Here is a 17,797-nt window from a genome sequence, read left to right as displayed (position 1 = left end):
ACCACCTATTTTTATTGAGACATCTGAATGGCCAGTTTATAACTTAAATAAACTGCACTACAAAAAAGGATTAGGAAGAACATGTTTACGAAAAAAAGGTATCAGACTGAGTAACAGCTGTTTTTTTCTGTGGGATTTTGGCTTCTTGAAACCAGTGGATACCTCCTATTTGGAATGCGATGGGGTAAACACTCTGGTGTAAGGGGTAAAACACTGAGCTCAGTCAAACCAAGGCAGCTAGAGATGCATATCTATGTGCACAAGAATCTTCCAAAATAACTTCTTGCAACAAATATTGGTAGCAGCAAAACAAATGTAATGAGGTCTCTATAGGATTTTAATTTGAGTTTACTGGCGTCAGTTGACAACCTCCCCATGATTTAATGGTGACTTTGTGTTTTGTATTTGTTTGTTTTTTTATTGAATTTCTCTCTGACTGTACATCCACTTTTAAATGGTACTACACTTAACAGCAATGTCCCTGGGTGTAGATCTGAATCTGGTTTCTTACGAAAATCCAGGCTGAAGATGTTTGCAACTGTATCACTGAACAAATGTCTTTGTGCAAGGCTAATCTATGCTTGATGCTTTAGGGTCTGACAGTATTTAATTATGGTTGCTACTACTTTGTAACTACATTGTAGATACTTCAAGAGGCAAAGAAAAACGCAATCCCCGGACCTTCTGTCGCTATGCTACTGTCCACTAGAGATTAAAACTTTAGACCAGTTTACTTTCATTATCCTTTCTTGCTTTTGTTTTTGGTAGCTTTTTTTAAGGAAATTGCCAAATTTAAGATGTGTTTTCCAATGGCATCATGCTGGCATGTAACCACAGTGGAGGGTTTTCCGTTTTTTTCCACTGTCTGATGAGCCATTGGCCAATCTTATACAGTCAGTAGTAATTAGACAGTCAGAGAAGGATACAGTCATTTCCTTTCCCTTCTGGTTGCTTGGTGCTTAAGCCTTCATATTGCTGACATCAGCACTTACTTCAACTAGCAGCACACATGCTTATACAAATGCACAGAAGCGAGTCGCTAACAAGCTTGAGCTCATCAATCAACAGTGGCATCCCAGTTCTTGTAACTTTTGCTGTCATGGTGACCACCGTCACTGTCATCACCCTTTTTCACTCCCCTGGGAACTGAATGTGATGAGCCCACAGCCACGGGCTCGGACACAGCGGAAAGAGGCAATGAAATCATGTGTTGTCTCACATATCAATTTGTACAGATTCAAAGCACACGCTGTAACAATCACATAAGAAAATGATTCACACATGTGCACGTTTGAGGCCATCAGTCAGAACACAACCCACAACTTTCATCCTGCAAGTGCATGTTACTCCAGCAAGGCCACACCTAAGCATGCTCTCCAAACACACTCCAACAACAGTACCTTGGCATTTTTTTCGAAAGGATATGGCCATTCAGTAATCTTTTTGGCGTACTTCCTCACAAAGTTGTCTTCGCTGAAGAGGAAGAGGGAGCGGTTGACTGTTAGGCAGCTCTGCCGGACGGGTATAGGGTTGTACAGGGCCATGGTCCGAGCTCTCTGGGCCATCGACTGCTTGTACATCCGCTGTGCTCCAGGGGGCCCACCTTGCCTGCTGCCACCACGGCCCGGCCCCCCTTGTCCGCCGGCACCCCCGCCACCACTGCCACCACCACCTCCTCCTCCATACCTGTTGGGCACCTCGTCTCCAAAACGCGCCATTCTGCAGACACCAAACGTCAGAGGTTAAGAAAGAGCTAGGGGGGACACTTCCTCATACCACCACCCCATCAATCTTAGCTTCAAAACACGCATGCAAAATGGAGTTGCTCTATCCGTGGCTTCTGTCTTGGTCTGTCTATCTGCTTCCTTCCCTGATCTTCAGTGTGGAGAAGATCCCTCCATTTGGGAGCAGAGAGGGAGGGGGCAGAGAGGAGAAGAGGAGAGGGAGACCGCACTTGCCTGATCAAGTGTTTAGAATATGGATTTGCTTCAGAGCCTTATATTTATGTAATTTTCCTGAATCAGTTCCGTGTGAGACGGAGGGAAAAAATTTGGATTTGTAACGGAATATGACAAAAAAATGTCAGAGCATCAGACTTGCCTCTACTTCTAAATAATTCAGCTTTTAATGTTTCATGTTGATGTTCTTAGGGGGGAAAGGGAATAAAACCAATCCAAAATAGTTGGTTCTTGCATTTGATCAAGAAACAAATCGATCACTTCAAATAATCCGACATGGATGCATAGCTGAGTGAGAAAACAAACATGCCATTGCTATTATCTCATGTGAGCAGGCTGCTCTGGCTTGGCACTGCGTCTTTTTCGCTTTCAACAGCCTGGTGCATCTTGACAGGATCCGCAGTTGTCTTTTTCCTCTCCTCCCCAGGTCCCCCACCACCCTGCACATCCTCCACACACTTTTTTTCTGTCTTCAGCGGGATAAAAATAGAAACAGATAAGAGTAAAATCTTTAATAATTCATTTATTCTTGAAGCATAGATCCGCAGTGTTTGATGGAGCTGCTGCCACCTCTGACTCTACCAGCGCTGCGTTCAGGTTACACGCAGACGACAACGGAGGGGGGCTTCCCCAAAATCTGAGCCCGGTGACATTTGTTGATATTTGGTAATGGACGGTGCGGCATCCCCCTCCTCCTCCCCCTCCTCCTCCTCGCCAAGGCGTCGGTCAGTGCTTTTTTGGGCGTGATTGCGCGCACTTGGAGACGGAGACGCACAGGTGCACGATTTACCAATTATTATTGACGTCTTCCCTCCAGAGCAGTTCGGTGAAATAAAAAGAAAAAAAGGAAGTCCACGACAATCATCTATAATCCAGCGTTCGGACGGCGAGAATCCCGGACGAAGAGGATCCGGAGGCGCAGACCACTGGGGGAGGCAGCATGATCACCATCATCAATTCTTGCAAGTAAAATACGACGGCGGCGGCACGGGCGCGTTGCAGGAGCAGCTCGCATCTTCTCCTCCGCCACCAGACACAAACCAAGAACCATCCCCGCCCAGCAGCATCGCCGCCGAGGCTCCGCGAACCAGGGAGACGGGGCCAGCCGCGCTGAGCCAAACCAGTCCAGCGTCTCTTCCCTCCCTCTTTAGCGCACTATTCCTATCCTCCCTCTTATTATGGTTTATCGTCTCCGTCGATCCCCAAGGGGGGTGGGGGGTATGAGTCAATGCGCGCACGGTCCGAGGGCGGGATTTTTTTCTTTCTTTCCGTAAAATAAGAAAACTCGACGAGCCTGGCGCTCCTGCGGTTCTGTTGCGTTCAGTCAGCGGCGTCCTGAGCCTCCGATCAGTTTGATGGGAACCGAGCGCCACGCGCACATCCGTGGACACGGCTTGCAGCGCACGACGCACGGAGCCACCCCCATTCCATCCCACTCTCTCCAAAGCGCACGGAAGAGATGGATGGGCGTCACCTGGGCACACACAATCTTACCTTTAGCCCAATAAAGTCAAAGCAGCCCCTCACATTAAAAGCAAAGAAGTGGCCTCTCATCACATCTACTGTTTTAACTGATCACAATATTTAAAAAGAACAGACTGCAAATAGTCCATCACTGTTCCAAATATAATTCACTGCTTCCTTTTTTGGTGCTAAACACACCACATCTTTACTTAACATCCCAAATGTCTTCAACTGAGTTTGTGATTGAAGTCTTCACACATAATGATCTAAGAGCAGGGACACGTCCATAAGAATGCAGATTTTTGTCAGTTTTGTGTAGTTTATCAGGGGTGTAACAATTTATTTAAAAAGTGATTCAATTCATATCATAATTTATGTTTCACTTCATAATTATTATAGCTTCACATTTGCTATGTATTTTGGTTGTTAATGCTCTTTATTCCCAGATTCTTGTCCCAACATTTAAAGAAATGACAAAATCCCAATGACATTTTAAGATATTTCAATCCAGGACATCTTTAGACAGAAATTCAGCTAGTGCGACTTAGAGATATGGATACAAACAATTAAGCAAGAATCAATGGCAAATCCATTCCCATTCTAGTTTTATAAAGTTCAGCCCACTGTTGTTTTTTTTCACTTAAAAATAATCCAAACGGAACACTATTAGAAAATTCTAACACTCTGCATGGTCACATGTCTTTGCATAATTAAAAGTGTTTCCACACATCGGATCAGTTTTTGCTGCCATCACATATGTCTTTTCCGCTGTGATGCACTAGGTTGTTTTTATGTTATAGTAAAATAAACCAACCATTCCTCAATCCAAATGTTAATTTCCAATATTGACATAATCAATTGATTTAATTTTGAAATGATTTTATAATGATTTAGGCCAATTAACAACGTACCTTTGACAGATCGATCGTTACACCCTATATTTTGTCCTTTAAATTTGCAGTTAATTATTTATATTTTAGGCTCCATAAACACACATATTTCAATGTATTTTTAAGAGTTATCAAATTTTTTAATGTCTATGATCAAATAGATAGAATCACAGTTTTATCTGAATGCTCAGGATTGTTAGAAATGTTTAGAGTCCACTCACACACACACACACACACACGCAAAAAGGCCGTCTGTCAGTCTGGCTTTGGCATCTGAGTTGTCTTTGATGCGGTTAAGCAAGCTGTTTGCTTAAGCTAAGCCATCCGAGCTGTCATCGCTCCAAGAAAGGAAAATGAAAATGATGGCAAAGACGCAAAAAAAAGGGATATGAAATTGGGGGGTGTTGGGCTCATTAAGCCAAACTCAATATCTGTGGAGAAAAAGTAAAAGTAAACTTCAGGAGTACATTTATAGATACTGTTTTTGTGTGTCTAAACTAGCATTATTAAATATATCAGGCATAAAACCCAACCAAATTAAATGCTTTAATGCTGTCCATGGCACTTAAATGGCCACTGAGGCAATTCCAAGACCCTCTGACTCTGTCCAAGGTCCTGAAGCAAGAGTAGAAAGCACCACATATCACCTGCTTGGCATTGAAAGCAACGTGAATCTGTGTGGGTGAGCTTCTGTAATTCTCACCATCTGTTCATGGCAAAATAATATTTGTAAACCCTGCTTGCTTGTTCTATCTTCTAACCAGCTTTTTGGCAGTTAACAACCTATTATTTGAAACTCTGATTGGACTCAAAAGTCATCCAGTAAGGTCCTCAAACCAAGACATATGGTGGAGGCTATTTTAAAACCAACAAGGTTTTCCTGACAGTAATGATTCTGCAAAGTGTATTGCTTTTTTGTTCAGTTTTTGTGGCTATTTTGAATAAAGTTATGCTAAATGTTTGAGTTTTATTTTTAGCAGCTTTGTGTCCCCCCTCTCTCAATGTCACACCAGGGTTCATGGTCAATTATTCGTAGCTGTTTCTGGTTAAGTAAATTAACCCAAAAGTCTAGTTTTCAGTTTGTCTTCATCAGCTCCTCAGTTTTAACACCCCTTAAACAGCCTGTAAACACTGTGCTTAGGTTCAACCAATGAAACACTTAGACCCACTCCATTGAAAATCGTGTTTTTGGAGTTTAATATGGTCTGGACGCATTTTTCTAATGATGGCAGACATATATAAAGAAAATCTAGCTTAAAATAGTGTTTTTATGCAGGACAAAGGAAAAGTATAAAAACCCCATGACCCCAAAGGGGACTAAAAAGGTTTAGAAACAGCTTTAGAAATGAATGGATGTTTTGTCTTGCATGTCAGATCAAACCCTCTGACCTGAGCTAACCTGAGATTGGACCCCTTGACCTTTTTCCCACTGTATCTACTTTCTAAGTAAACCTCATAAAAGAATTCTTTGCCCAAGGATCATTAGAATTTAAGTGACATTGTTGTCATATTATTCTTGCTGGCTATCTAAACTACTATTAGGTGTTACACAAGGTTGTTTCTGTTGACAGAATGTGTACGAAAAAATGGGCAAAATAGAGGGTACACTACTAGACAATTTTTGAACGTTTTGTTCACGTGATGAACTGCACAATCATCTATCAATAGGGAGGATCAGACAGTGATAGCTCTGTTTCCTTCATGTCTCTACTCTGGTAAATCCTGTCCTGCTGCTGCTACATGGTCATGCAGCTTTCCCCAGCTCACTCTGGGAATGAGTGTGTGGGTGTGCATGTGCTGCTGAGGGAGTCGTGCTGAGGCCCTGATGCGCCGCATTGTCATTCAGGGAGCGTTCGCACAGGCAGCCCCCGCAGGAAGCCCTAGCACCTCCCCTTCTGAACCCCCCCACCCCCTCTCGCTCCCTCTCCCTGTCTGTACTCTGATCTCACTCAGCAGGCTGGAGCTCCGCAGGTCTCTGAAAGGTCCACAATGAGCGCAGACAGAGAATGAGTGCAGATTCAGGCTGGCGCACATTCAGATCAAGGATCCCTGACATTCTACATTACTGAAGACACTTTTAGGAGTTGGAAGAGAGGATGAAAACTCTCTTTCTTCAATTCTTCAAGAATTGACTTGGAAAATTAAATGATCAGCAAACTTAATGATCACTTTTCAAGGTGATTGATTATTAGCCATTGGGTTGCAAGGACAGCCAGAAGGAAAATTCATTTCCTCTTTAATAATCAAAATAAAATAGATCAATTGTATTTCCTGAGGAAAATGCAAAACGCTAAATTAGGGGGAAAAAAGTAACAAACATTTGTTTTACAAATAACTAAAAACAAAATGAACTATGGGCTGCACTGTGAAGTAGTGGTTAGCACCTCTCTACACAATAAGAAGGCCCTGGTTCAAATCCCAGTTGGGTCATTTCTGTCTAGAGTTTACATGTTCTTCTTGTGCATGCATTGGTTAGGAGCAGAATCCAGACTGCATGAGGTCCATTGTGAAATCCCCACACCCAGTCATGATTTGGCTACAATAGTCAGCACTGGTGTTGGTAAACTCTGCTTTTTTCAATTCAAAATCACTACAATAGTCTACCAGAATGTTCTAAAGGACTCTATAATTCCTTGAGGATCTGGATGGAGATGCAGATTTCATCTTCCAGCATGACCTGGCCCCTGCCCACACTGTTAAGTATTGAAGATCATCTAATTTGGTTGATTTGATGCGATCATAATTTACGTTTTCATCCTTTTGCAAAGTAAATGGTGATTTATCCAAAGTTTTCTAATTATCTGAAATCCTGTTTTTTTTTTTAGGTTTCATGAGCTGTAACCCCAATTTATGTACAAATAAATACATGAAATCAATTAAACAATGGGCCCTGAATCTATATTCAATGAAAGGATATATTTTAATGGAATTATGAATGAACTTTTTATTCTCTTTTTGTTTGGAAAGGTTCACATGTACCACAGACTGTAATATTCAGAGAGCACAAGTTATTGTCCTCCTTTGTAAACTCCAGTCTCCTGAACAGTCCTGGTTTATTGTTTAGCCACTGGGTCTACAGTATCAATGTCTTGCTGTCAGACCACATTGACAAATCCACCATTCAAACCCACAGCCTCTCATTTGGCTCAGTTTAAACACCCTATCATAACTCTATTTTTTGGAAAGGGATGAATGTCTGTAAAAGACGAGTAAAAACTGTTGGTTCTTTCTTTTTACTTTCATATACTTCCAGTATCTTGAAACCACCAGGAACCTATCCCCCAAGGCCAGCTTTAGTCTGGGTTGTGGACAAGTGAAAGACCCAACAAAACCTGGCTGCTGCTTATTATGGAGTGATATATATGCCACCACCTTGCACACAAAACTATATAAGTTGCAAATCAAAACATTAAATATTTGCTTTCAACATTTTTTTTTATTTCAGATTTATTTTTTGCCTTCAAAATTTTCAAAAACTTTTTTTTCACATTTATTGCTCTATTTTTTTTATTTTGCCTTCAAAAAATATTTTTGCGTTTGCAAAACAAATGTTTTTGCATGCGATGTGTCTCATCTCCGTTTTTTTTTCTACGTATCTTTAATTTTGCTCGCATAAGTTTCAGTTTAGCTGACATAAGCTGCGTTTACATGGGCAAAAGTAATCGGAAAGAACGCCTGAACAGAAGAAAAATGCGTCATGTGAACACGCCGTTCGGAATAGTCTGCCCCGATTGAGACTTGTTCGGATCAAAATTTCTTTCTGATCGAGATAGGTGGGTTATGCCGATTGTTGATCCGATCGTTGTTCATGTAAACAGTTCATTCCGATCGTGTGTCACTTCTGCTCTGGTTTAACCTCATGCATAGACGATGTTTCGCTCCAGAGAGAGTTTTGGAGCTCAAACAGGACCGACCAGCTGCTCTGCGGACGCCCAGTGCGAAGTGCCGCTTCACTCTCTTACACCCCTCACAAGGGGGGTGCGGGGGAGGAGCGCTTCGTGACCCGTGACATCTGGACCCTGCCCGGTCCTGGCTCGTGTGCCGGTGGACCGAACGAACTGTGTCTCAGAGCAGCTGGATTAATAACTTTGTGTTTGAGGGTAGGGAGGATGCTTTTTTATGTGTGCGTTTTGTTGTTTGTTTGTGTGTGTGACTGCGATCCGTCCCGCCGCTCTTGGTTAGCTGCTGTCAGGAGAAACACGTGTCCAAGCAGAGCTCGGACCGTAAGCTCACTCAGCGGCTTTAGGGCGGTGTGCGAACTTTTCAAAGCAGAATGTCGCTCAGTCCTTAGAAACCGTTCAAACAATGAGGTGGATTTGTGTTTCCAGTCGTGTCCCGACAAAATAAAAGCTGATATTATTCCCACATATTTACGTGCAGCCAAGCTGCAGATTGCGGTATATCCCGCATGCCTTTATGTTCATCACACAAGGTTAATGTTGTTAGCCCGTGTTAGCCTCTCCTGGGAGCTCCATTTTTCCACAAAAAAAGCACTGACCACACGGATAAAAAATAAAATGATGAGCGAACAGGCGCTTCATAATATTCATAACATTAATAAAAACACGCTTGGAAGATCGGATATTACCGAGCTGCTGCATAAACGTATATGGCAGCAAAGGTTTGTTTACTGTGGTACTGTGGAACTCTTCCTTTTTCCGGTATTTTCAACACTACTGCGGATGCCCAAATGATTTATTCCGACCGAAAGTGTGACCATGTGAACGTTCGTTTCTAATCGGAAAAAGTTTCTCTGGGCCCATGTGCACGATTTAATTTTTTTTTTTTTTTTTTTTTTTTTTTTTTTTTTAACTTGTCCTGTCCAACAGCTGGGCAGACAGATGAGAGCTGAGGGCCTCTTGTGTTGGACATATTTTGCTTTAACAAGAGGGGTTATTAATCTTCAGACAAACCAAAGGTATGTCTGAATAAACCCCTTTTGTAATTGAGGCCAAACTTTATTAATTTCAATCATGTCTGAAAATCTTTGGTGTTGGACCGGACGGAAAAGGAAAGAGGGGAAGAAGAGAGAGGGACGCTAGAGAGAGGGGGGTTAGGGGGTGATAATAGGAGGGGAAGGGGGATAAGACCATGAAGCAGCATACAGCAACAAGTTTACTGGTTGTTAATCATTATGGTAAGGTTCAAATGCAGTACAAAAAGGGCGGGGCCTGTCCACACACACACTCAAATGTTATAAACACACCTGCTAGCTGCAAAAATGTCCACCTGTCGACATGTACACAAAACAGATAGTGTTCACACACGCATACTTATGCCTTAAAACCAACTAGTGTGAAATATTTCAGTCATTCAGTCATGCAAGCTATTAGTGCAAAGGTGAGCTAACACCAGTGCTCAGGTGAGTGTTTATGTTCTTCTAAAATGGATGGTGGAACGTGAAAAGAAGGAGGGAGAGTGCCCAGCCATCCCCACCCCAAGACCCCCACCGCAGCAGCAGCGGCAGCCGGAATCCCCCCAATGCCACACGGGAACCGGCAGGGAACAACCGCCGCCCGGGCGACCAAGCCCGCCACCCAGGCCAGGGCTAGCAGGGCCGCCGCAAGGCCCCCAGAGCCAGAGGCCAGGGAAGCACGGAGGGAAAGAGAGCGCCGCCCCAGCCCAACCAGGAGAGCAGCCCCCCCGCCGCGCCGGGAGAACCCAACGCAGAGCCCCACCGGAGAAGGACGATTTAATTTTAATCCGACCATTGATCTGATCAAGATATTTTGCCCATGTAACCGCGGCTATAGCTGCCATCAAACAGCCTGCTGATTGGTCTAGATTCTAACCAATCAAATTGCCATATTTATCTAACATGTTGTCTGCTACAGAGGCTCAGAAGCCGTTCAAGCTCTTTTTGTCTCTTTGGCTGAAGAAAATTTCATTTTTAATAATTTTAACAATAATTGATACTTTCTGTCTTTTTTATTTTTTAGCATTGATTACTTTTTATTGAGTCAGATTTGTGAATTTATGGCTCAGGATCTCCTGAAACTGTAAAGTTCATCTGCTGACGTTACGCTAAATCAACAGGCCTGTCTGTGATCTGTGAATCCTCCGGAGCAAAATATTGGTAAAAAGTTTGAATTTCTTTAAGATCTGTTTGGGAAAAAAAGAGAGTGAGAGACAGAAAGATTTAAAGCACATATTATTTTATGCTGCACAAGTGTTTGGGAATAGATTCATTTATTCATTCATTTTCTGTACCGTTTTTCCCTTTCGGGGTCACGGGGCTGCCGGAGCCACTTGTGGGCGAAGGCAGGAGATGCCCTGGACAGGTCGGCAGTCTGTCGCAGGGTAGAATGTCCACAATCACACATCCATTCACTCTCACACTCACACCTATGGTCAATTTAGAGTTGCCAATCAACCTATGAGGGATGGGAATAGATTAACAGCAGTAATAACTAAAAGAATGATGGCTTACCAAAGTAGACTCAATGTATTTAGTAGAAGAAGCATTTTTAACTTTTATGTTAAATTTCACAGCGTCTTATTTTTTTGTTTTATATAAGTTTTTTTATTTAAAATAAAAACTACTCGTGAAAAACTGCTAATTTTTTTCGTACTTCAACATTTATTGATGAAAATAAAAAAATAGTTCAGATACAAATCTTAATCGTAATATGTATGTAACATCCTTGCCACTCGACAGAGTCAGGGCCAAGCCTTTATTTTCAGCTGCGGACATTTTAAACACGCTGGTCGCTACACTAAAAGAAATATATACAAAACCATGTTTTATGTAAGTGGCTTTGCTGCTCCCTCTGGGTTTTACTCTGAGAGAAATGGGTCAGAATGGTTGAAAACGGCAGAATCCCGTTCAAACAGAACCGATACAAAGTCCAAAGTCCATGTCTGCCTCCATGCATCGTCATACGAGACAGAGACACCTGATTGGTTAAAATCTGGACAAGTCAGTAGTCTGTTTGATGGCAGCTATGTCATGCTAAACCTATGTCAGCAAAATCAAAAGATAGGAAAAAAGCCAGATGAGACACAACAAATGCGAAAACATTTATTTTGCAAATGCAAAAATAATTTTTGAAAGCAAAATAAAAAAATTTAAAGTAAAAAAAAAAACTTTGAAGGAAAATATTTAATATTTTCATTTGCAACTTATAAAGTTTTGTGTGCAACATGGCGCCATACGTTGGGAGCTGGGTCATCTAGACCCACTAGACAGTGCGCTGAACCTTTTTCTTCAATGATTTGTGATCCTCACTGGTGTCCATGGATCACATGAAATCTTTCCACCTTTATCCACCTTTGTCATGGTAGGAATAACACGTCAAAGTAAGGGTGGGGTCATCTAAGATAGCACAAGGGTTAAGAGGATAAATGTGTCATTCATTCATTCTTCTTAACCCTTTCAGGGTTACGAGGCTGCTGAAGCCTATCAGTGGTGGGTGAAGGCAGGGGACATCCTGGACAGGTCACCAGTCTGTCCCAGAGAATGTGACACAAAATGCAGATTTAAATGAAACATATAAATTTAAAAATATTACTTATATTCACTTATATAAACATGACGTCACTTCAAATTTGATATCAGCGATTTATGCAAGTTTCACAAAAGTTGGGACAGTAGTAACACATGAAAGACTGAAAAATTATTATCACCACGAAGCCCATTGAGACAACTGTTGATGTGAATTTGGGCTATACAAATATAATTGAATTGAATTGAATTGAAAAAGACTTTAGTTCAGCTTGGACAGCTTAGTTCATTTAAATTAATAACTTGATTAACTATTAAAATGGTGTCTAAAAGAGGCTCACAATAGAAGATAGACAGTTGGTCTGTAAAAAAGTGAGCATAAAAAGGATTGAACACTGTTAAAACAGTCTTCCCCAACATCAAACTACAAATTGTATTTTCCACTCAACATAACATCCTTAAAAGATATCTGAATTAGTCTCTTTGCATGTGGGACAATCTCAAAGACCTTCGTCAAGACTGTGGTCTGTCATATGGTCAGATCAGTATGATTGTTTCAACAACGTTACGAAACAGATCTGGTAATACTTTAGGAAAATGCCTCGTTTCTGGAAGCCACTCTTTCAAATAGGAGTCTGTGTAAGCGCTTGTTATTCAGTGCTGAAGGTTGTTGTGTGAAGTGAGTGTTAGTTAGACAATATTATGTGTGTGTGTCTGAGTGTGTGTGGCGAAATAGCAAGCTGATGTAGCGTCCAAGCTAATTAGAGGATTGCTCTTTTTTGGCACGTTCTCACACCGACTGAACCTGTATTAATTGATTGGCTATATGGAAGTGCAGAGGAGAGACACGGGGGGCGGGGGGTTGCTGGGCTCAGCTAATGGGCTTGGATTGGGAGTGTGGAGTAAGCATTCCAGTCAAAGAATCAGCACAATAAGATGGGAAGGGAGAAATCAAATGGAGGCGGGCTGGTGCGAAGGACTTGATAATGGAGGACAGAAAGCAGAAATTTAGAAACTTAAAATAAATGAATGACAGACATCTTGTACTGGAGGCAGATCTCAGCCCCTGCCCCTGCCCCTTTACCTTAATACAATCCCCATCGGGTGCCCCTAAACTTTGTGTTGTTACAACTCTACCTGCAAGCAACAAATCATTGTTCAACCTGCTTCTCAAAGTGGTGCAGAAAATAAAGTGGCACCTTGTAAAACAATTCCAGTAGTGTTCCATATGGGAACAGTTTGTTACCATATGGTTACCCCCAAGACTTGTATGTCAAATTATGTAATCCATGTGGCTAAAGGGGGACACTTAAAGCCTTAATTTCTTTAAAAAAAAAAAAAAAACATTAAGTTTTATAATTCAGAGCGCCTTATGGCTTAATTCTGGTTGTGCTTATTGATGAAGGGATTTTTGAGAGGTACACAGCACTCTGTCAAAATATCAGTCTGTTTTATTAACGTGTTGCAAACAAGGTTGGGTCTGAGATACCCTAAAATCGCTGAAGTGTAGCAGCGTTGAGCTGTGTTTTTTTTTTCATGTTACTCATAAGGTTGGGAGTTAGCATAGTCACAGAAGTGTATGTTTAAGCAGTAGGGGAGAGTGGGGTAATTAGCGCCAAGGGGCAAAAAAATGCCACCCCTCTTCTCTAGGAAACCACAGAAAAAGCCTATTGAGACGACTGTTGTTGTGATTTTCGGCTACATAAATAAAGTTGAAAATTGAAATACAAATAAGTTAATTGGAAAAAAGAATTATTATTTGACCACACAATTTGGAAGAGGCATCTATTTCACTCATCCTCCAATGAAGGGAGACACATAGTATGAGAAGAAAGCAGATTTTGGTTTAAAAAAACAATTTTTTGCAATCCAAAGTAAAAATGCTGTGACCGAAGCTTTTTCTTTGCTGTGTTTGAACAATTTATAGATACAGTACCTTTGAAAACAGTTCACACATGTTTCTTGCATGCAAATATGTGGGAATAACATCAGCCTTTATTTTGTCTGGACATGATTGGAAACACAAGTTCAAGTGATTATTTCCACCATTTCTCAGGACTGTGCGGAGCGGCATTTCTGCATTCAAAAGCCGCCTGTTTACACACCGTCCCAAAGCCAAAGTTCTCCCGGGAGACACGGTTCTTCTGAGTTCTGCAGCTCGCTCATGCAGAGCAGCCGGACGGACTGCGGTCCAAAGCCTCCTCCAGAGCGCACACCGCAAGTAAGTACCCTCCCCTGCTCACAAACACAAAGCTACGATTCCAGCTGCTCAGCATAGAGACACGGTTCGCTCGTGTGGAGCGTCGCCTCCTCCAAAGCCTCCTCTGGAGTGCAACACCGTCTACGCATGACGTAAAAGCCAGAGAATCAGTGACCCACAATCAAAATAAACTGTTTGATCAGATATACAATCGGGACTTATCTCGATCGTAAGGAAATTTTCATCTTAATGAGTTCGATCGGGGCAATATATTCCAGACCATGTGTGTCAAACTCAAGGCCCGGGGGCCAAATGTGGCCCTCCATGTCATTTTATGTGGCCCGCAAGAGCATAAAAGTTTTTAATTTCCTAAAACAAAAATTGTTGTGTATTTATTCATATCCAGGGGGAATCGGACTGGAAATATCGGATTGGGCAACATTAGGACTTTAACGCTGTCAATATAACCTAACGTGACAGAATCAAATTTAAAAGGATTTATGTTAGAGTAACAGGCCAACATATGTTATCTATGCAACTGTAATTATCACTTTAAAAAGTTAGAATAAATAAATAATGAGTTCTTCAACATTAATGAGTAGTTACATTTATTTTTCATTACAGTTAGTTACATGTATAAGTTATATCTGGCCCTTTGAGGACAACCACTATGCTGATGTGGCCCTCGGTGAAAACGAGTTTGACACCCCTGTTCCAGACGGTGTGTTTACATGATGCATTTTTATTCTGATCAGGTTTTTTCTTTTCTTTCAATTATAGAATAAAGAAAGGGCTGCATGGTGGTGCAGTGGTTAGCCCTGGTTCAACTCCCAGCTGGGACCGCTCTATGTGGAACTTGCATGTTCTCCCTATGCATGCATGCATGGGCCTTCTCCCACTGTCCAAGAACATGCTTCATAGGTGAATGTATTACCCTAGGTCAGGGATAGACATCTATAAAGCTGCATTCCTGCATGTTTTCCAAAATATGCTGCTGAAATGTTCTACTTTACTTTAATTGGCTGCACACATGTGAATCAGGTAATCAGTCATGAGTAGGGCTTGGATCGTTGTTAAACAACCAGATTCAAACATCTCCAAAAATATAATTGTAACCCTGAAATTTTTTTGTCCAGGTAATAGATCCTCCAACATAAAGTCAATTACAGACATTTTAAAGGTTTATGTAATTTCTGTTATTTGTTATGAATTTATTTAATTCAGTTTGGTTGATCTGTTTAATTGTTGTGACTGACCGTGTTATCTGCCTTATGTAGATTTCTTTAAGTATTTTGGTTACTTAAGTTCATGTAACCCTTGTACTATCTTAGGCACTTTAACGTTAGGAGTTGGGTCATCTAGACCCACTAGACAGTGCGCTGAACCTTTTTCTTAAATGATTTGTGAGCCTCACTGGTTTCCATGGATTACGTGAAATCGTTCCACCTTTATCCACCTTTGTCATGGTAGGGATAACACCTCTATGCAAGGGTGGGGTCATCTAAGATAGCACAAGGGTTAAAAGAGGATTGTTTGGTTGCAAGATTACTTTTTTGGTGCATTTTTTGCAACTAACCTCATTCCTACCACCAACAATTTAGTTGGAGTTGAGTTCTTTTAACATTTTGAGGTTGTTGCCATCCTCATCTAATCAACACAACTTAGATCAACAGTTGTTGATACAAATTAGTCAGTCTGGAAAGAAAAGAAAAACAATTTATTAGTCTCATCTAACTAAAGATTAATTTAAGGAGATCAAATTTTCAGACAATATTTTTAAGAACAATCCTGATAATAAAACATGTACTTGATCTACAAAAATACTAAAAAATAATTATTCAATGCCGGACACTAAAATAAGTGTCTCTTTTGAATTGCTGTTAACATGAAAAATGTGTGTAAACTATCAATATTTCAGCCATTTGAGGCAAAAAAAAAACCATGATGTTAATTTCAGTGCAGCACAATATGTGGCAACCTGCATGAGTCTTTGGAAAGGCAAGCGGAAAGGTAAGTCATGCATATGAAGTCCATATGTTCCGGGACGTTCAGGCTCAAAGCTGAGCCATAATATGTGTTGGATGAATATTTTGTTCACAAAACAAAATTTGTAAAACTGACTGATTAATCTTTAATTGACTTTTTCACCCTTTCATATATATTAAAGAAAGAGAAAATGTCTTTACTTTTGTTGTACTGAGGATGGTGTAAAATAGAGAAAACATAATGATTAGTCATTTTATAGAGCCAGTGGTGGAAAAACTGCTTCTCATCAGCAGATGAGTTATGGCTCCCAATACTCTGACTAATTAGAAAAGCACACTAAAGGCAGAAATACTTTTCAGTTTTCCTGTAATACCTATTTCTTATGTCCAAAAACAGCTCAGCGCTTCGAGTTAGATTGAAGCTTTAATAGTTTGTTCCAAGCGTTTCATTAGAGAGGAGAGTGGCAGAGAGGCCGAGCGGGGAGACAGAAAAAGACAAGAGTAAAAGGTTTGGCAAATAGTAACAAGCACAGGGGAGACAGGATGTCAATAATCCACTATGACATCGCCATTATGCAACAGAAAGTGGTAGCGCAGATTTTACCTAACAGAGAATACTGCCCTCTGCTTCTTTTCTTTACTTTTTACATGCATGCATCTACAGATGTCTGGGTGGCATCCAAAGACACAGGAGCACAAGAACAAATGCAGCTCTCTATTAACAAGAAAACAGAATTGAGTAGTTAGCAAGTTTCCTGTGTTGCAAATATAATACGTTTCACTAACTTTAATAATCTTTAAAATTCTGTGTTTTTTATCAAATCAAATCAAACTTAATTTATATAGCACTTGTCCTATAAAAACATAACACAAAAGGACTTTACATTGAGACAAAACAAAATAAAAAATATTAAAACAAGACTGAAAATTAAAATAGAGCCCTTTCACACCTCCCACCTCCTAACTGATGGAGATAGACAATGGGAAATAGCTTTGAGGCGGCTTTTGAAGGCAGAAGTGCCGCTTCGGGCAGTCCTGAGAAACCGTGCAATCATGTGAATTTGTGTCTCCAATCGTGTCCAGACAAAATACAGGCCTGATGTTATTCCCACATATTTACAGCCAAGATGCACATTGTGGCATTGCCCGCACGGAGTTTAAATGCATGCGAAGCTAAATGTTGTTGTTGACACGTATAGGCGTAATCCTAAACCCTTTTCCTAAATCTTATATTTATTTTAACTTCATCGAGACAATAATTATAAATCAGGTCCACTGGTTTTATTTTTTTCCCTCTCATGTGAACGTGGGACAGCAAGCTTTCAGACTCGGTCAGAGAGAGAGATGGAAAACCGCTGCCTGCAGCGGCCGTCACGCCTGGGAGCTGAAGCAGAGACTCTCTGGGAGAATCTCTGGTATGAACTCAAACATGGAAACATGACTACCATGTAGAACTCTTGAAAACAACTAAACCTAATCTCTCCACATTCTCTGTGTCTTCCCTGCATTGTAAGTGAGATAGTGAGTGACACAGACACCGCTCCGGCTAAAAACATTAGCTGGTAGCTTTGCATTCACGGAGCTCCAGTACATTGAAGCTTCGCAGAATTCTAACAGCCACCCAGTCCACTCTATAATCACACAAACTATGCCTACCCACCTAAAGCCATTTTTCCCTGCAAATCTAGAACCAAAACCGCCCAATCTGGCAACACTGCGGGGAGGGCAAAGAGTGCAAAAGAACAGTGAGCACTGACGTCATCGCCCCGCCCCCCCCTGGAAATGCTGACTGGTATTGAATTTTGCTAGTTTTTGCAGGGTGAATACGAAACTGCAATCCCGTTTGTTTTTTCGCT

At 41.2% G+C, this 17,797-nt stretch overlaps 1 protein-coding gene across 29 annotated transcripts in view; it reads right to left on the bottom strand.

Annotated features, from left to right (window-relative positions):
- cacna1ab (calcium channel, voltage-dependent, P/Q type, alpha 1A subunit, b) overlaps positions 1–17,797 on the bottom strand; it is a 255,351-nt gene that overhangs the window by 186,644 nt on the left and 50,910 nt on the right. For 28 of the 29 annotated variants that reach the window (XR_013653298.1, XM_078940252.1, XM_078940306.1 and 25 more), the window contains exon 3: positions 1,427–1,719. Coding sequence is in view for 28 of the 29 variants with exons in the window: in XM_078940252.1 (XP_078796378.1) it covers positions 1,427–1,719 (293 nt within the window). In the remaining variant the exon portion in view is untranslated. Of the gene's footprint in view, positions 1–1,426; positions 1,720–2,748; positions 3,420–17,797 lie in introns of those variants that run through there. The other variant, XM_078941184.1, reaches the window with a different exon arrangement.

This window comes from Oryzias latipes, chromosome 1 (assembly GCF_053564925.1).
Source record: "Oryzias latipes strain Hd-rR chromosome 1, Olatipes_Hd-rR_3.1".
NCBI classification, from domain to species: domain Eukaryota; kingdom Metazoa; phylum Chordata; class Actinopteri; order Beloniformes; family Adrianichthyidae; genus Oryzias; species Oryzias latipes.
This window is presented reverse-complemented; position numbering and strand designations above follow the sequence as displayed.